Consider the following 21131-nt stretch of genomic DNA (forward strand, 5'->3'; position numbering starts at 1 on the left):
TTCATAAATCGCCTAAATCATCACCGGTCTCTTTTCCCGATCACGTATCAAATATTCGCCAGAAACATAAAACTCAAGAAAACGTTTTAATATATGTTCATCACATAAACATGTAATAATTAAAATAATGCAAATCATAAATCATGTATCGTTAAAATTATTTTAAAATTAAATAAATAATTTAACAATTTTATTAATGTATGAGTTTACGTGTACTGATTTTGGGCTCTATATATTCGTTACATTCAATCAAGTAGAAACTCATCAGATGTCTTCACAAAGACACTTCATACGACAATATTAAGAAATCATATATATAATATTGGGATGCGTAATCTACGAAATTTGTGAAAATTGTTCGTGTTAACATGAGGGAGAGTTTACGTGACTGTACTCTTTTTCTCTTACTATGGTTTTTATCCCAATGAATTTTTCCTAATAAATTTTTTAACGAGATAGTATAAAACACATAATGAAGACAATCATTGTATCATGATCATCATCACAAAGGAGATTGTTGAAAATAAAGAGTTGAAATTATTGAATATTGAAAATAAGAGTTGTAAATATTGAAAATTAGTGTGTGATGATGTATGTAATGATGTATTTATTTTTGGATTATTTCCAAAAAAATTCTATAAATAAATCTCTCAATTTGTGAAGAAGAACACAAATGAGTAGACAAAATTTTATAAAGTTTGTAGTTTAATATATTTGTAAGTTTGATATTTTTAATTTTTACCGTAAATTTTTACTTTTAACATAAATATTTTTTTTACAATAAAAATAAAAGATTTGAGTAGAAAGTTACTGGAAATAATTAAAGTTAACCGGCTGTGAAATCCCCGGACGCAAAAATCCTCATTGGAAAAAAATAATATGTTAACTATTTGTGTTTTGTCTCAATGCACACATATCGGTCCGTACGTGTTTTCAAAAATATGTGTACTCAAAATTGAAAATAAGAGAATTTAATTCATAAGTAGTTTTCAATAATTTTTTGTGTTTATAATTAACTCCAATGATTAATTAATGTTTAGTGTTCAAATCAGCAAAAGCATCCATCATATTATTGTTATAAAGATAAGATAATGCTGAAAATCCTGAATTTTTGGCAAATTGACGTGATGAAGAAACAAATACATTTATAGTTCACATACAATATGATATAGAATAAAAAATATATGAAGGAAATAGCATGTAACAAGTTACAGGGGAAAAGCAAGTTTGAGCATTTTTGTTGGGTTTATAGCTGCTAATGCATATTTCCCCTCGAGCATTTGTGTGATCAGTAAATGCAGTGATTCATTTATATTCATATATCTGCTATGAATCCATTTCTCTTCATCTCCCACCAGCAGTCTCGTCGAAGGAGCTTGAAAATTCGGAATTCTTCACCATTCTCCCGGTGCTGTTGGAACTGGAGCTATATTCACGTGTATTCCCATTGTAAAAATCAGAAGACAAGGTTTCATTATCTTTCCACTGCTGCAACACTTGTGGGAGGCTCATTTTGAAGTCCATCCCGAAATTTTCCTTCTCGTCCGCAACAGGCTGCCATTGCTCCACCAAAGGCGAGAGCACGTTCACCGCGTGGCTCATGTCGGGCCGTTGGTACGACTCTCGAGCCGTGCAGTGTCCAGCGAGCTCCGCCACCTTCCAGATGCTTTCCTGATCTTCTTCATCGATGGTTGATTGGAGGACTGGATCGAGAGCATTTTTTATGGCACCTTTGTCGGGGAGGAGGCGCCTGAACCATGTCACGAGTTGGCTTTCGTCCTCGGGCAGTGAGTCGTCTAAAGCTTTCCTGCCGGTGATCATTTCCATCAGCACCACTCCGAAGGCAAATACATCGACTTTTGTTGTCACTCTACCAGTGGCTGTATGGTAAGATTTCAATGATGACCATTAGATTGCACGATATTATTTACACATATATAGCATATAAGTAGGACCAAGGATATGTGGATCTAGTTTCAATTTTTTTAAAAAATTAAAACATCTTTTGAATCATCCTCTGAAAACATCACATTAGTTTAACTTCGTCTCAAAAGGTAGCTCTGGTGGAAAATTGTACAATTTCATATATAAATGTCTCAGAAAATTATTCATCCAATATGACACATCTAACACCTTAATTCTCTCCCAAGTTCTTAAATAGGAGCATACGATGCTGGTTTGTGTTAGAGTAGGTGCTCAGCGAGCCAACATGTGATTTAAGTTTTATTGACTCTTATGTAAAAATATCTTTATTTTAATAATATTTTACGGCTTTATCCAACTGTGACATTTACTTTATATGTATACCCAATCAAGCTGCATATATAAAATTATTGAATATACAATAGGTACCATGAAGTTTGTGTCGTAACAAAAGATCATGAAACTTATTAGGAACTGTACAATATATTCTAAAAAATTTCTAGTCGAATCAAGAGCCTAAAATAATTAAGGATAAAGTCTCTAGAGTTTGAAACCAGCATCTGTGATGTAAACGTCATGTTTCATTAGTAAGGGGATGGAGATGTTCATGCATACAGAAAGTTGATCATTTGGTGATGCACTGAACAACCCTCCCTCGGACTATCCAAGTGGTTATCATTTATCGAGATACGATTATGTGGTTATAGTTGTACAAACATTCGTCTTTTGACCCGAGACAACATGGAGGCTCTGGGTACTATAACTGCATTTTGACTAATTTATCGAGTCCATTGAGGGTCATTAGATGACGAAGTTGGGTATAGTGTCGAAATCCGTAGAGCCAATGCATTGTAGTTAGGGATTCATTGTTTGCCTCCAGTTGAAGATATCATATGCGATCTTATGAGTTAATAGTGCAAGGAATCTTTGGCCAGAGTAAGACATGTGCATTTTGGAAAGATGTTTCCTCAGTTGCACATACAATGTCACTGTTATTACTCAAAGATATATCACATCGTTATTGAATTCATTTGCAACTCTCGATATGCCAATTATTGTAGATTTGATAGAGGTATATGAGTTGAAAGGACCGTACTGTACGCTACCAATAGCTTAAGATTTTTGCAGTCATTATTAGTGATACATAAGGGATCAGGGGGAGATGCTACTAGACGCTCTTACCATGATCCTATTGGTGTCAAACTTAAGTTCTGATATTCTTGATCTAAGGGTTGATGAAAATAATGATGCTAATTGGTAATCCCGAATAATAATAAATGTTATTATGAATCAAATGAAGTTGTGAACACACAGTAAGCTTTATCTTTGAACCATTAATGGTCACAAAAGTACTAGATTACGTGTTCCCGTTGAGATAGTCAAGTTCAAGAAATTGAATTACTGTAGATTGAGGAGATCAAACAGATTCTTTATAAAGAATTTTATAAGTTGATTCCATATGATGTAAGATATGAAAGTTATGAGACCCCGAGAATAAACAATAGTCCAACAACTTTTAAAATAGTTTTGATGGTATTTTTGTAAATAAGTTGAAAAATATTCAATTTATTTTGATAGCATTTTTGTAAATAAGTTGAAAAATAATAAATTACTTTTAAGGGCAAAATGGTAATTAGTGACACGTGTTATGGTTTTTAGCATATTAGTCTGAGCATTAGTCCAAATGAAATGAGACCAATTTCACTGGAAAGCCAAAGCATAGTGCTAAAACTTTCATGTTTTGAGTTTTTTAAATTTGATCGTTTGACTAGTCCAAATAGATATATCGGTGTTAAAGTGTTAAATAGTATATATTATATTATTAATATAATATAATATTTTAAAAAAATTAACTTGAGTAACTCAAATGAACGTAGATAGAAAGAGAAAGAGAAAAGAGAAAAAGGGTTTTCGATTTTTCTTTTCAGTTTTATGATTTATCGGTTTATCCTCGACAAACCGATTTCAGTTCTGGGATCATTGACACGAGGTCTTCGATTTTTGATATAAATTTTATATTTTTGGTGATGTTTGAAATCCGTCGATTTTTGGAATAAATCCAATAAATTGTTAAATCATACAGAAATTGAAGATTGTTGAATAATGTATGATTTTAACGAAGAAGAGATGATTATAGTAATGTTATTTTGAAATATTCCCAATTTATTATAATTAGAGAATTTTAATCGTTGAGTTGAGATTGAATAATTATTTGTCAATTGTTATTAATTCTGATTATATATAGGGTAGAATAACCGACAAAAATCTAAGTTTTGATGTCGGAATTGAATTATGTTATGATTTCAATTGATATGAAATTTCAAAGTTTCAAAAGATATTTGAAACTTATATTGTTGATTTTGAATGATGTTATTGATTGAAGTGAATATTATTGATGTAGATAGAGTTTCTATACTGAAATCTTCAAGCTACATCAATTAAAAACGAAGAATTGAGGTATTTTGCGACCAGGTAGAATACGACAAGTATATGTATTATATGATATATGTTTGAATGATTGGATTGAGAATACATGTCTATATGCCTTATTTGTTGAGTTTATGTGGCATACATGACATGCACGTTGAGCTATGATCCTTGGATACCCTAATATGATTTGATTTCATTCTGGGGTTTGTGAACACGATGCTATGTTTGGTATTATATGACCCTTAAAGCATAGTCATTTGTTGCCCCCAATGATTGATTGTGATTTGAGATTTGATGACGCTTTGTCGACGTTATCATATGAGTATCCCTGATTGAGGCCGGTGTGCCAGCTCGAGCATTGATTTGATAGCGATTCGATTGATTCTGACATGTGCTCAATGGATGGGCATTTGACCTGATACCTCCACGACATACATGCATTGCATATCATATATCATTGTTTAGATACATGTGATATATATTGTGGTTGTTTCAGACTGAGCTTTGCTCACCCCAGATGGGGCTGTTGTTGTCTTTGGGTGTGGACAATGACAGGTACTCCAGGATATCAGGAGACCGGAGAGGGTACTTCAGGAGAGAGTCATAGTTTGAGCTGAGGTTTAGTATTCTTTCCCAGTATATGTATATGTATCTATATGCCGGGGCATGTCTCGAGGATATGAGTTTGTTTGTATGAAGTTGTTTTGGATTACGTGTGGGCTTATTTTATATTGTGGCATGTTGAGTCGAGACGATATTATATACTATTTTTAGTATTATAATTATAGTTGACGCGTTTTGGGCTCGTTGTAAAGAAAATTTAAACTCGTTTTCCGCTGAAATTAATGAACTCTAATCAGATTGTATTGCAATAATGATTAGAAATTAAGGGACCAACAAAAGTTATCTTAACAGCTAATTAAATGAGAAGAGTTTAATGGCATGTTTTAGTGAAAGAGATCACAAAACTGACAGCCATAACAAATGTATCAGTGAAAAATTTTGTCCTTTGAAATTTTCGTCTTTTATTAGATGAATGAGAATTGTACATTGGACACATCGACGATGTCTAATCGTTGATCGTGGTTATAATGAGATAACAATTATTTATTTAGTAAATTTATAATCTACTGTTAAAAATAATAATAATAGAATTGACTACTACGTGCAAAATTATAATGAAATATTCTAGAAGAGTGTATAATATATTAACCAATTAATTGTGTGATTAAATAAAAATTATTTAATTTAAAGCATATATATATATTATCAAAAGTTGATAATGATTTAGTTATGCATGATATTTTCAAAAGTAAAAAAATACATATATGATAGATTTTAAATAATGGAAAAATAGAGTCCTGGTCCAAGTAGGATTCTTGAATTGATTGGGAAATAAAACATAAAAAATTGTAGAAATGAAACATACCAGCATATTCAGGAGCAAGATAGCCAAACGTTCCCGCTAAACGAGTGTCAAGTGAATATTTACCATCAGGGGTGGATTTCACCAATCCAAAATCAGAAACCTTGGCCCTCATGTCGTCCCCAAGAAGAACGTTTGATGGCTTCAAGTCTCTATGAATAAAGCTCTGTTTGGCTAAGCTATGCAAGTACTCAACCCCTCTAGCTACATCCAATGCAATAGTTACCCTCTGATTCCATGTAAGTGGAGGGATTTTAAGTTCTTTCCATTCGAACAAGTGTTGGCCCAAACACCCTTGAGGCATGTACTCATAAACGAGAAGTCTCTCGTTGTCATTGTCACAAAATCCATGAAGCGAAACTAAATTCTTGTGTCTGACCTTTGTGAGGACCTCAATTTCAGCCTTAAACTCGCTTATACCTTTATCGGTTATCAAAGAGGACTCCATTCTCTTCACTGCTATTCTTGTGCCATCATGGAGTTGTCCTTTATAAACAATGCCGAATCCTCCCTTTCCTATTATGTTGTCTTTTCCGAAATTTTCAGTCACTTCGCGGAGAATGTCGATCGGGATGATGATATTTCCACCATCATATATCTGATAATCATTCTTCTCACTGATGTTACGGATGGGAGTTCCACTTGTACTGTCACTAAAACTTCTCTCTTTTTCCTTTGCCTTATCGAATTTATAGTTCATCTGTTTTCTGTTTGTCCCAGTTTCACTCCTTTTATCAACCCATTTGTATCTGTTGGTTCTCATTTTTGAGTAACGTCTATATATCACAAAACCCAGAGCAGAAATTACAATCACAAGGAAAATGATAGGAACAATGATCATCCATGGAGATACAGTAGATGCAGAAGATTTTACCCCATTAGTTGCACTAGAGGAATCAATATTTTCTCCGTTGTTGGATGATGAACTTCCACCCTGAGAGTTACTCGGTAAATCTTTCCCAATATATATGTTACCGGATGCTTTTATGGTCACAGATGAAGAGAATGACGGTATTTGCCCAGAGAGATTGTTGTTTGAGACATCAAGAATCTGGAGCTGCTTTAAACTCGCCAAGCTCACGGGTATGGTTCCATCAAGATTATTATCATTTAAAAGTAAAGTTTTCAACTCAGTTAATTCGGAGAAGGCCGGTGATATGGTTCCTGTCAAATTCTGTTTCGCAAAATTGATTATAACTATAGTTCCTTTAGCATCACATGAAACGAACTTCCAATTCTGACATGGATCATTTCCAAGCCATGATTCTGCCAGTGTCATAGGATAGCCAAATGCACCTGCAACTTCAAGTAATATAGTAACCTGAGGATCACAAGGGCCTGGTGTTGGGCTACAGAAACTGTTTGTAGTTCCAATATTAGCCTGAACACCTCGCGGAAAACTAGGAAATGGCCCTTGGAATTTGTTGTTCTGCAAACTAACTTCTTGGAGCTTTGGAAGCTTTGTTAACGAATCGGGAATCACACCAGTTAGAAGATTATCCCGGAGCTGGAGATCAGACAGTTCTGTACAGGCGGAAAGATCAGGTATCGGGCCTGATAATTTATTGACATGAAGCCAAACCTCTGCCAGTTGTGTCATTGTTCCAAGAACATCAATTGTTCCAAAAAATCCCATCATCTGATTATTAAGCCACAGATTTTGCATCGCTGATTTCGCAAATGAAGAGGGAAGAGATCCCGACATGTTGTTATACGAGAGCCTGAGGCTCTGTAAATTCGGCAGGGCAGTGAAAATGTCTGGGATTTCGCCCACAAGATTGGCTTTGCTTGCTTGGAAACTGACAAGAGTGCTGGAATCTTTGAGAGTATCAGGTATTCTCCAGGGAGGAAGATTTGAATTGTTATTGACGCTGAAAGTCTGCAAACTTGTTAATCCTGACAACAATCCTTGAGGGATGGAATCAAAATTATTGTCGTCAAGATTGACTTCTTGAATGGAATCGAGGTTGGATAAAGGCGGCAAGGGGCCGGAGAACAGGTTTCTTTGCAAGCTAAGGGATTTGAGGCTAGAAAGCTGGTTTAAATCTGATGGGATCATCCCAGAAAGCGATTTTGATGACAAATTGATTGAGCTAACTTTCCCTGATGAATCACAATAGACACCCTGCCATTTGCAGTAGTTGGAACCCGTCCATCCTTGCGGGGTTGGGCTGATTGATTTGGCGAAATTTGCCATTACTTGTGCATCATCGGCGGAGACGTGGCCGACAGTGGCGGCGATTGATGTTAAGATAAAAAATAATTTATACGGGAATTTGTGTTTCTCTTTAGGCATTGTGGCGGCGTTCTGGTGGTTGCTTTCCTTCCCTTCCCCCCACTCTCTATCTCTGCAGAATATGAGAGAGGAAGAGATATTGGAGGCGAGAACTACATAATAATATAAGGAAACCGTTATTGGCAGTTGATTATTGACCAAAGAAAATATGTTTTGTACTATCTATCTCCAATGTAAAATTACATGAACAACCATGTTAAGTAAATATATACTAGATTGAGCTTTTTGGTCACCAATTTTATAAATTAATTCTTCAAGAAAATGTCAAATATTTTTGATTCAATGTTCAGGCGCAATTCATTCCTCTCAACCCAACTGTATCCTTCATTTAAGCTCTTGACAGATCAGACCCATCTCGAAAAGAACTAAGAATCAAATTTAAATGTTTCCACTAATCCGATATTCTTCAGTGTCAATGAATTTTTTCTCTCAATACTTGCGAGTTTATTGTTGTGATACCGTTTATCTCATCCAAGGCGCATAAAAAATTTAAAATTTTTAGTTTCATCGCATGTCAATTGAATTTCTTCTCTCAATACTTATGAGTTTATTATTGGGGTACCATTTTATCTCACCCAAAGTGCGGTAAAAATTTAAAATTTTTAGTTTCGACGCTCGAAACTTTCCTTGGACGTTGTATGTATTTAAACATTCATTGGTTGTTTAAAATTGTTTACATTTGCATATATTACGTTGAACTCCAATTAATTGATGATTTGGAAGCTTTTGTTCATAAGCCATATTTTAAAAAGCATCAATGACTAATATTTCCCAAATTTTAATAATTTACTGAACAATCATAATTATTTCAAAGATTAAATGGTTCTTCGTAAAATCCAGGGAACTGGGAGAAAATAATCTCATCTTGATGCTCGATCATGGCTTCGACAAACGAACCATTGGAAGATGACGATGATGCTTCGAACCCATTGTTGATCAGTCTCATCCCATTTCCTCCAAAATCCGCAATTGCATCACATTTTTGTTCGAGTATTCCCACATTTTCTTTATCACCCTCTTCAGTTGATGTCAAGAGCTCGTCATCAAGAAGAAAATCACTCCAACAGAAGCTCGATAATTCGCGATCCAATGAAGACGATATTTCAGATGAAGAAACATGATCCGTCGTAAGAGTTTGCGCCATGTTACAATTAGATGCGTTCGTGTACTTTGAGGTATCTATGACCATATTTATGGCACAAATTTGGGAGCAAAAATCAAAAGCACTATGTTGATGTCTTTGTGGTTGTTCTTGTTTCAAGATGAATGGATTCTTGGCCGAATCTATGGCGATTTGTACTCGGTCTTTAGGGAAAGCACCAATGTTTCCATAATCTGCAAGGATTTGGGAGAAGGGTTTATGCGTAACGGGATCGATTCCCATTGCAGATAGCTTCTTTCTTAGTTTGCTGTTCCATAGGATTTTCACGTCGATTTCGGTTCGCCCCGGCAGTTGTTGTGCTATTATGGGCCATCTGCGGATAATGGAATTGTATAATTTTAGTTGTTGCATGCAAATGGTTGCAACATCATTATAAATGTTGGATCATAAAATGCATTATACCCATAAATATATTAAAAATACTCTCGATTAAACTTATAGATCATATACTTGTGGAATATCAAAATTATATATATTAACCAAAAGAGTGACACATTGTAATCGAAAAATAACTTTTTTTCACTGAGTTTCACTTTCGAGTTTTGATCGTCTAACTTTTCAAAGTTTGATTTTAGTGTAATATAACTTTGGTTTTTTTTTTTTTTTTTGCTTCAGTTCTATTTTTCTGGAGAGTTGATGTGTCATCGGAAAATGCTGAAATAATATAGAAAAATACTGACATGACATCAAAAATTTCTGACTTGTTTGACGTCACGTAATCAATTAGATCAAAATAACCAAAAAGTAAGAGTCAGTATATCAAAACAAAATTTGAAAACTTAATCGATTAAAACTCGAAATTGAATGAATTAGTGGACAAAAATATTATTTTCTCCCGAAATATTTGATTATAAAAACTCAATTTCTTTTGTCAAATTTTGGATGAAAAAGAGTTCCGAATTACCTGCTACCAATGGCCGCATGCAGCTTAATGACAAACTCCTCCTCTTGAGGGGTGAAATTGTTATCCCTTGGATCCACTCCTTTCTCTTCATTACTCCACCTTTGCCTGCTAATTTTCCCACTACTACTTCTCAATCCTGACAAACATTCTTGCCACGAATTTTGTACACATTAAACCATCTTTAAAAATATTTTAAAAAATAAAGGTAAATTGTAAATTTGGTTCTACATGTTATATTTTTTACTATTTTAGTCTTCTATGTTATCAAATTTCAGTTTTAGTCTGTTATCTTTTTTTTATAGCACTCTTAGACTTTTACTAACGTGGGGCAGACTTGTCTAGTACAATTAAGAACTTTTATGAAAAAATAACTAAAATTGAAAAACAAATTGTCAAAATTGTCAAAAATAAATGAGACATGACTAAAACCAATTAATTTGATAACACACTAACATACAAAAATCACAAAACACAATATATATATATATGATGGAAAAAACAGTTTTACCAAACATAAAATAAATCTTTGAAACAGTAACTTTCATCTCTCAAGATCAACATCAATCTACTTTAATGTGCGGCATTGATATTCTTAATTTCGTAGCTTGAAGAAAGAATTTTTTGGGGGTTCGAATGGACTATCTAGCTAGAACAAAAAATTTGAGTTTCAGTTGGATTTTTTGAGATCAGTATCGAGCTCAGATTCAAGAATTGACGACTCATGTTTGAGTTTTAAATATATGATTATAATATATAATTCATGGCCGGTATTGAAGCTCGAGAGCGCATACTTGAGCACATAGACAAGAATTCGATAATTTCAAATGCAAATCATGATATATATATCAAGCTCACTCCGATTAATTCATCTGCATCGTTAAGTTTTCGTGGACAAATTTCCGGTTCTATCTGATCATTTAATCGAAATGAAGCTGAATCAAGAAAATGTACCTGATCTCTTGGAGAAGCTTGTCCGGTTACCTGTCTCTTGCTTTTGGTCTTTTCTAACAAAGCTTTCATTCTCATCATCTTCGTTATTCCAAAGACCCCTTTTCATGGAAAGCTGATTTTTCACCATATTTTATCCTATACTAATAAATATATACTAAATATTGGAATTTTAAGAATTACTTGATGTTAGAATTTCCAAATTAAAGGACCAAAAGAATGCAATTATAAAAGGTAATGGTGTGACTTCGAGGCAAGAAATGCATGATAACTAGTATTTGCATGATCGAATGCATCTGATATTCATTTTTTTCCCTTAATTTGAAAAATAAAAATAATAATAATAACTTCAGTTACATTGCTTTTCATGCTATAACTATTGCTACTTATAAAACAAGTGCAACAGTCTTGATCTTGTTTCTTCTTGTTTTTTTTTCTTATCGAGAAATAAATATCGAATCTTTCTTTATAAAATATGTTATGATCCAACTCACATATTTTGTGCCTCGATCACTAGTATATACCGGTTGAAAGAGCATTCTCTTGTGTCAGGTTTGAATTGGATGAGTTATTTGGTTAAATATAGATCCAATCTTAGTTGATTAACAATTAAATGTCACATATTGAATGCTTTCTAAATATAAAGTTAATGAGATCGGCTTGTATTTTAATTAGATTCACAAGTTTGATCAAGGGTGATAATTTTAATCTTGGATTGAAGTAACCAAATACTTTCTAATAGTTAAAACTTAACAAAAACTAGACATTTACCACAATCGAGTGTCAAGAACAATCCAGTCTCAATGTAAATATTTATCAATTTCCAAGGAGTGAGGAAAATTTCTAAACGAGGACCGAGCTGGGAATCGAGTCATCAAATTATAAAGTTTGCATGTCATTTTCAAATTACACTGACTAAAATTCATCCTCTACTCGATGCAACCAGAGAAAAGAAGAAACGAGATTGTGTTAACGCCGTCGCAGTTTTTCAAAGCATCGAACCAAAAAATTATCCTGTAAGAAGTTTAATTGCTCGAGTGTAATTAATTTAGCTGGAGAGGAATTTTGACTTGTTAGATTTCCAAAATTTTAAAATCCTACAACAATTTAATTTTAAGGATGGAAGTTGTCTCATGTATACCTACAAGGATTTACTGAAATTTGCTTAAAACATGGAGAGAGAACTTCAATAAAAAACGAATAGAGAAAGGGAAACATAGTCTGATTTTGTTAGGGAAATTTACATTTCTTTAAATCATATTTTCGTTCGATTTATGTTTTCAGTCTACTAAATTGTATTTTTTTTAAAAAAAAATCTAGTTATTTTTCAGTGAAATGTTGACATTACACAAGAGAATGATAAAATGGCACCATCAAACGATGATGTGTCACAGAAAATTGGTATCATGATGTTGGACATTGCTGACATATCCGATGTAATGTCAGCACTATGATGAAAAATGAGTAAAATTGAAAACAAAATGAAATTAATATGAACTCAAATCTTGAATTAATCAAAATGAATAAAAATAAAAGCATGCAAATAACATATCATAAAATGTACATTGTCAAGACCTGAAAAATAATGACACAAGAAAGTACAAATTTTGAAATAAAAGGGGTAAGGAATGGGCTTCATTCAGAGAATTGCAAAAAATTGTTATAGCACAATAAAGTAGAATAATGACATTTAAATAGAATAAATGACCATGAATGGATGACTTTTCGGCTCACACTTGAAGCCTATAAATAGAGGTCATAAGATAGACAAAAGTCACACAATACTATATCAAACACTTTATAATTTTCGAGCTACACCAGCTGCCAAGGGAAACAAAATCATGCATCAAAGCATTCCCAATACCAAAGTTCTTATATTTTTGAAGTTTACAGCAACAAGATTTTGTCCATTTTCGAGCGATACTTTCAAACATAAATTCTGCCAAATCCGATCTCCACCATTCATATTAATATACTATCTTGTGTCCTGAAAATCATATATAAACTTGAGTTAAATCCAACGGTTAAATTTTTTTTATAGAATCTCCGCAAGAAAGCTACCCAAGATTTTAGGCAAGAATAACACATCTAATGTTTCTCGTTCATACAATGATACAAATGATTATCAAACTCGATCTCCATGTTCCTTATTTAGTTCACTTACTTTTACACGTACTGGCCAAATTAGAGCTCAATCCAACGGTCCAATGTGCTGTAGACATTTCTGCATATTGACTGATTTTGAAGAAATCAATTCCAGCCTTCTTGTTCTTTTCCACATTTTTTGGAGCATTATTCTATAAGTGGACTTTTTTTTTGAAAAGTATAAGTGAACTTTTACACACACATATATAGATATATACATACATATACATATATATACATACATATACATACATATATATATATATATATATTTATATATAAATATATATATCACAATAATTATTTGGCAAATATGCTTAATGTTTTACAAAAATCATTTACGTATGTCTTTGAAATTTTGATCGGCATTATATATATTCGTTTCCATTTGATATGTTATCTTTGAATCCGTTTTTTATTCGATATTATATATAATATTTGAAAGAATGTTTCAATAATTTGAAATTCATTTTGATTATTTGAGTTAGAAATAACAAAGGAAATTCTTATATTTGATTTGACATGACTCTGATGCGGTGTGGTATAAAAAATGTTTATCCTTAGAGGTGTAACATATAGAAGATTGGTCAATAGACCATGGAAAAATGAGATGATGTTTAGTTCGATGTTCGTATTTTTCTCATATAAGATCTAACATGAATTATGATTGAAATTATGATTTCGTATATTATATGTATCATTGGTATTTGTTGTGCATGATCGGCTCTCACTTGCTGAATGTTTCCTCAAACACTCAACTCCTACTCTCTCTCGAATAAGAATTGAGATAAATTAGATGAAATGTTAACCCACCTGAATCCCAGAGAATGACATTTAAATAGTATAAGAGACGTCAGGTTCATAATCCTGTGGACATAATGTTAGAGTAGATGCCCTGCAAGCCAACAGTTGGCTAGGGAATTTATTGACTCAAGTGTAATAAACAATCTTTATTTTAATATAATTTATTTTTAATGGTTTCGTTATACTTTATCTGTATACCCATGCAAGCAGCATAGATAAAGTCCTTGATTATGCTTTAATACAAATGAATCGTAATTCGATGTTGAAACTCATTTGTAAACACTGCATATTCTAAATTCGTTCCTAGTCGATTCAGCCGCCTAAAACATGGATAAAGATCGCTTGAGCTCGAGACTAGTATCTGTGATGTTGTGTACTGCGTTTCTTGGTAAGGGCATAGAGATGTCCAAACATACAGATGGGTAGTCATATGATGATTATACCGAACAACCCTCCCTCGGACTTTCCAAGTGGTTATCATTCATCGAGAGGATAAGTTCGTGGTTATGATTGTACTCCATTAGTCCTTACGACCCGGGACAACACTGAGGCTCTATATGCTAGGGCTGTGCTTTGACTCGTTTACCGGCTCCAGGAGAGTCATCAGGTGGCGAGGTTGGGTATAGTTGCGACACATATAGGAGCCAGTGCATTGTAGTCGGGGATTCACCGCTCACCTGCGGGTGTGGATATCCTATGTGATCTAATGAAATAATAGTGCATGGAATCTCTGGCCAGATTATGAGATGTAAGTTGGAGAAGGAGTTCTCCAATAGTACACGCGATGCCACTATTATAGTTATCACATAATTATCGAATTAATATGCAACCCTCGATGAACCAATGGTTGTAGATTCGATCGAGATATATGACATGAAGGGACCGTACTGTACGTTAATCATAATCTACTGGTTCTTGCAGGCACTATCAGTGATACCTAGGGGATCATGGGGCGATGCTACTAGACGCTCTTACCATGATCCGATGGGTGCTATCAGAAATGAGTTCTGACATTCTTGATCAAGGTGTTGATGAAAAGAATGGGGCTAACTAGGGTAAGCCCGAATAAAAAATTATGTCCTGAATCACAAAGAGTTGTGAACCCACGGCTAGCTGTATCCCTGAACCATTGAGGGTCACACAAGTACTGGATCGTTTGTTCCCGTTGAGAGAATAAATTCAAGGAGTTGAATTTATATTATGATATAGTAAATTCAAGGAGTTGAATTTATGATAATTAAATTTTGAGAAAATAAATTCAAGGAGTTGAATTTATGATATAGTAAATTCAAGAAGTTGAATTTATGAAATTTGGAGAGAATAAATTCAAGTAGTTGAATTTATAAAATTTGAGGATTTAATTTATTAAACTCAAATGTTGGGTTTATTAAATATTAAATTTTTGAGGTAATGTAAATTCAAGTTGTTGAATTTATAATTTAAATAATAAATTCAAATGTTGAATTTATAATGTATTTAATTTATTAAGCTCAAAAATTGAGTTGATTAATTAATAAATTAAATATGGTGGATAATATGTTTAATGGGCTTGTAGGGGTACAAGTCCAACATATTAAATAATTAAAGTTTTAATGGACTTTGATTAATTTAATTAAACTAGTTGGACTAGCCAAATTAATTAAATCAAGCCCGTTAATGTTAATTATGTAATTAGGGTTTAATTTAAATATAAATAACACATGCAAACATCTAAACCCTAGCCACCACCACCAAACTCACGTGAACCTCCCTTTCAAAAGAAAAAAAAATTGGCCACCTTGAATTATTTTAGGGTTTGAGTCGTCTCTCAAAATAATTCTCTCCTACGTTAAATATCTTCCAATATTTCTAGTGCAATTTGGAAGAGGAACAAATCATCTAGTCGTGGACCTGATTAGAAGAAAAGAGTCCTTGAAGAAAGTTCGTAGGGAATTCATCAAGAGCTAGATCCACCTATACCGGATTAGTTGGAGCCAAGTGATTTAATTCACTAAAGGTATAATTCAACACCCTATGAATGTTTGTTAAAATCATACGAGCGCCCAAAGCAAAAATATATTTTGATTGTCAAAATAAAATAAAAATTTTAAACTTCCGCTGCGTTTGGGCGTGTAGAAAACCGGGATTCAACACATAATTCAGACGAATTTTAGCAAGACAAGCACGTCAGCACCCATCTGTCGAGCACCAGCACCTAAGCGCCGATGATGGATGCCTTTGTGCCTATTTTTTATAAAATTGCGTAAGTAAGACACCTCAGTTCCTCTCCTTAAGTGCTTCAACGCCTATGTTTTGTTCCAATTTTAAAAATCTGGTAGAATTCATAACTTTGCGTAAGAAATTCGGAATTATAGATTCTGCAAAATTTCCCATGAACCTCATCACATGAGCTTATAATCTATATAAAAAAAAATTCTCAAAAATTCTTGTTCGACCTTCGTATTGCACATAAATACTTGAAATTTATCAAGTGATGTTACTTTCAGTCTAGTTAATTTATCCTTATCATTTTAGATTGTTCTAAACCATTTTTTTTTTGTCTTGATCAGCGATTACAATAAGGATGTTCAGTCAATTTGTATCAATCATGGTTCAAATATTGATTGTACATCTTTTCTCTTTGAAATCAATAAAAGCTGTTTGAGTTATTCATTTATTTATTTTGGAAAATTTCTCGAAAAATTTCATTCAACAAGTATATCGTACTACTTGTTAGAATTTTATGGAATTATATTACGTAAAAAGAAAAAAATTAGTACGTATTAGCTTATGTCATTGAGAATATACTTATCAGATATATGTTAACTTAAGATTTCTACTTAAGATGAAAGATTTGACTCGAGTATAATAAATTATTGATGAAAAATAATATATGAAAATATGAGATAAAAATTATATAATAAGTTTGTAGATATTCCAATATTGAAGTTGATTTTTGTGTCATTAATTAATTGTATGAACATAATATTTGTGAAATTTGATTTTTGTATCAATAATTAACTATGCGAATATAAAATTTGGTTATTAAGAATGATAAGCGCAAAATTTAAATATGTAAATTTGAAATATCCTGTTTAAAATGATTTTGAGAAACAATATCTTTAGTTAAAGAAATTTATATTATTTTGAGATAATAAGTAGAATATTATCTTATGTAAATAAAATAAATCTTGAAATATTGGTGGGTATTGAGGAAATTGTAACATAATAAGTTTTTTTTATTCTTTTACTGTACCAAAAATTTAAAAAAAAAAAAACGATCCAAGGAGAAAGTCATTCAATGAAACGGGTTCGTGTTATAGCGCTCTAGGATCATGGCCTTTGTAAAAGAAAGAGTCAGAAAGAAGAATTAATTGAGGATTAGTTTCTTTTGTACAAAATTGAATGAATATTATTCTTATAACGAATAAGTTATTATTTTTTTATTCAAGTCAGTAAGCTATAGATTGATATTGATTAAATTCCAAAATTCTATATAAGTTTTAAGTTTTAAGATAATAATGGTGATAATTTCAAGATAGAATAAACTGAGTATTAGTACGCTTACATTCAATGCCAACTTGACTCAACTTACGATGGTGGACTTTTATGTTATCCTTGGGATGAATTCGTTAGCCAATAATCAAGATGTCGTAGATTTTCATGGAAAGACAGTTATCCTCGAGTCTCAAAGTATAGAATAACAAGTATTCCATAGCAAGACCAAGGAACGCAAGGCTCTCATTTCCACTTCCCCGATATGGATAGTCATGAGAAGCAACGAATATTTTCACCTTGCAATGAAAAGTGAAGTTAAAGAAGGATCTAAGCCCAAACTAGAGGATGTTCTAGTAGTTCGGGAATGTTCCATAAAGATTTATCAATCAAACCTCCTGACCAAGAAATTGAGTTCGAGATCAACCTAATGCCAGGTGCAGCGCCATTTCAAATGTACCATGTAGAACGGCACCAGCAGAACTCAAAGAACTCCAAGAACAACTTCAAAAGCTACTAGACAAGAAACAGATTCGGCCAAGTACATCTCTGTGAGGATCTCTGGTTCTGTTTGTAAAGTATAAGGATGAGATCATGAGATTGTGTATTGACTATAGAAAACTAAACAATATCAAAATCAAGAACAAGTACCCACCTCCAATAATAGATGACTTTTTGATGAACTCAAAGGAGCTACAGTCTTTTCAAAGCTCGATTTGATGTCAGGCTATCATCAACTGAAGGATAAAGTAAAAGAAACTCCTAAAACAGCCTTCAGGACAAAATATTAACACTACGAGTTCATGATAATGCCATTTGGATTGACAAATGAACAAGCGACATTCATGGATATCATGAATAAAGTGTTTAAGTAATTTTTGATAAATATTTGGCGGTGTATATTGATTATATTATTGTATATTCACCAAGTGAGGAGAACAATAAAGATCACATTCTTCTCATTCCTCATACACCAAAAGAGAAGGAACTGTACGCCAAGTTCAAGAAATGTGAATTTTCGCAAAAGTTAGTGACTTTCTTGGGTCATGTTATTTCCGAAGCAGGAGTATCAGTGGAAGTTCCTATCCTGATAGAATACCAATTACTGAGACGAAATATTATTTTGTATGTCAAAGTACACTGGTCTAACCATACCGAAAGATAAGCTAATTTGGGAGTTAAAAGACAAAATGCGGGAACTATATCGTTGCCTTTTTTTAAAGACTAATCACCTCAAGTTTCGCGTATGAAACTTACAATTAGGAAAGAGTGATGTGAAGACCTGAAAAAGTATGGCATAATAAAGCACATTATTCGAAAATAAAAGGGGCAAGAAAGGTAGCATAATGGCATTTAAATGGAATAAATGGCCATGAATAGATGACTTTTCAACTCACCCTTGTAAGCCTATAAATAGAATTCTTAAGCTATACAAAAGCCAAACAATACTGCATAACACTTCCTAATTTTTTAGCTACACCAGCTGCAAAAGGAAAAAAATTATGCAACATTTTCGAAGCATTCCCAACAATAAAGTTATGGTATTTTCAAATCTTTCAGTTGCAACATTTTGTCCTTTTTTGAGTAATAATTTTAGACATAATTTTAGTTTAAAACCGATCTCCACTGTTCATAATATAATATCTAATGTCTGGAATATCATATCCAAAATTCAGTCAAATCCAACAGCTCAATTTTTGTATAAAGCATCCGCAAGATAACTGCTTAGATTACAAGTGAGAATAACACACCTACTGTTTTTCATTCATACACTAGTGCAAATGACTTCCAACCCCATCTCCACCTTTCACAATTTAGTTTACTTACTTTTGCACGTATTTTTTAAAAATTAGAGCTTTATCTAACATTTCAATTTGTTGCAAAAATTTCTAAAATTGACTTCCAAGCGATAAATTCCATTCTTCGTGTTCTTTTCCACGTTTTTGGAGCATAATTTCGTAAGTAGGCTTTTATACACACATAGTGTGTTTTTAAAGTTTTGAACACTTATTCTTTTGTAAGTGTGTTAAATGTTTTTAAAAAATCATTTACACATGTCTTTGAAAACTCGAGACATGATATATATTCATTTCCATTTGATATGCTATCTTCGAATCCGTTTGTTATTATATATTAGACATGATATTTGAAAGCATGTTTCAATTATTTGAAATGCACTATAATGATTCAAGTTAGAAATGGCAAAACAAATTCTGATGTTTGATTTGATACGACTCTGTTGCAGTGGATATAATAACCGTTTATTTGGCCTCGCCCTTGTTGTTTTACAAATTGTGTAATTGTGAAACAACGACGAAGACCGACCCACCCCGGTTTCGAGGGATGACATACGTATTTTCCCCCCAATGTTTTATGTAATGAAGAAAATGGAATTTGGAGAAGTGCCGACAGAGTAAAAATTATTGAACAACGTAATTGTGTCACTCTTCATGATAATGCTTTTGTCCTCAATAAATTGAACTCTTCATTGTTTTGAAGCTTATTAATGTGATCATTGGCCTATAGTTTGTTTTGTTATGATCTTATCTGTGGGGACCCGGACGCTAATCATCTTTTTAATCATGATTGGGACTAATTAATCAAGTATAATAAACAGGGTCTAATTTTTTTTTTCTTTTAAAAAAATGCGGAAGGTAGTGAAATCAAACTCCTATACATATCAGTATAAAAGTGTAAATCTGATAAAATATACAATCATACATACTCAGGTTCAACAACTACTATCAAGTGTTTAAACCCTAGCTCTAGTCCAAGTCCGGTATCACCACTCTAATCTCAGTCTGTCTTCATCTCTGTGACCCTGTACCTGTCCCACCTGTTGTCATGCACACATACAAACAAGACAACAGCCGGATAACTCCGGTGAGATATAAATATCCCAGTATAAACAATGTATTAAATGCAATCATATAAATCATATATAAAAGCATAAATAAACATCGAAGCATGTATCTAATCTGACTACATGAATCAATGACTCGTGATCTAATCTTATCTTATCTCAAATCTAGGGATCCCAATCTAATTTAGACTTTGGTATGCTGTATCGAGTGTGTCTGAGACAGACGTAGATCTACATCTGAAGCTCGTCGATACACCGTAAGTCTAGAGTCTTATCGGTTCTGAGAAAGACTCGGCGGTTCTGCCCTAGCTAGGCTGTCTGCCCTAGACTCGGACTCTGACCCTGTTCTAAGTCAATCCATTAATATATCAATCTGATAATCTGCAAATATCTATGCAATAAAATAAAGTATGTGATTTAGGGAAACTCAAGTCAAACCTAACTTGAGTTGTGCAATCCCAACTCAACATTAATTTATACCTTTCTTGCTGTCTTTCTGAATCTGTCGAAGTCTCGAACACAAGGTCTGTCAATACTCAATCTGGCAATGACATATCAATATATTCTGTATCAATATTCTAATCAAATCACAACATCTCTGTTTTATCAAATTCTGACGGTACAACCGTACAATCTTGCGATACCGGCGATACCAAACCAGTATATACCAGTTCTAATAATTTATAATCAATCCCTGTACAAATCTGATATCACATCTCCTTCAATTTCATTCTGAAAATCATAACAATTCCATAT

General features: G+C 33.1%; 2 protein-coding genes across 2 annotated transcripts; both read right to left on the reverse strand.

The window, feature by feature from the left end:
* Nucleotides 1-1110: 1110 nt before the first annotated feature.
* On the reverse strand, nucleotides 1111-8185 carry LOC140803223 (receptor-like kinase TMK4). Its single transcript, XM_073158964.1, has 2 exons — nucleotides 5783-8185; nucleotides 1111-1880 (listed from the first exon to the last, which is right to left on the reverse strand). The coding sequence occupies exons 1-2, from the start codon at nucleotides 8073-8075 to the stop codon at nucleotides 1345-1347; spliced, it is 2829 nt and encodes a 942-aa protein (XP_073015065.1). The 5' UTR covers nucleotides 8076-8185; the 3' UTR covers nucleotides 1111-1344.
* A 698-nt stretch (nucleotides 8186-8883) lies between these two features.
* LOC140802798 (transcription factor MYB92-like) lies at nucleotides 8884-11219 on the reverse strand. The gene is made up of 3 exons (XM_073158424.1): nucleotides 11093-11219; nucleotides 10142-10277; nucleotides 8884-9550 (listed from the first exon to the last, which is right to left on the reverse strand). The coding sequence occupies exons 1-3, from the start codon at nucleotides 11217-11219 to the stop codon at nucleotides 8884-8886; spliced, it is 930 nt and encodes a 309-aa protein (XP_073014525.1).
* Nucleotides 11220-21131: the final 9912 nt, after the last annotated feature.

This window comes from Primulina eburnea, chromosome 10, assembly GCF_022965805.1.
Source record: "Primulina eburnea isolate SZY01 chromosome 10, ASM2296580v1, whole genome shotgun sequence".
NCBI lineage: Eukaryota > Viridiplantae > Streptophyta > Magnoliopsida > Lamiales > Gesneriaceae > Primulina > Primulina eburnea.

Excerpts from the sequence above, each read along its gene's own strand:
- LOC140803223 (XM_073158964.1), bottom strand. The coding sequence starts at position 8,075 with ATGCCTAAAGAGAAACACAAATTCCCGTATAAATTATTTTTTATCTTA. Across the intron at positions 1,881-5,782 it reads TCTTGCTCCTGAATATGCTG|CCACTGGTAGAGTGACAACA; the intron begins GTATGTTTCATT and ends CTTACCATACAG.
- LOC140802798 (XM_073158424.1), bottom strand. The coding sequence starts at position 11,219 with ATGGTGAAAAATCAGCTTTCCATGAAAAGGGGTCTTTGGAATAACGAA. Across the intron at positions 10,278-11,092 it reads AAGCTTCTCCAAGAGATCAG|GATTGAGAAGTAGTAGTGGG; the intron begins GTACATTTTCTT and ends AATGTTTGTCAG. Across the intron at positions 9,551-10,141 it reads CATGCGGCCATTGGTAGCAG|ATGGCCCATAATAGCACAAC; the intron begins GTAATTCGGAAC and ends CATTATCCGCAG.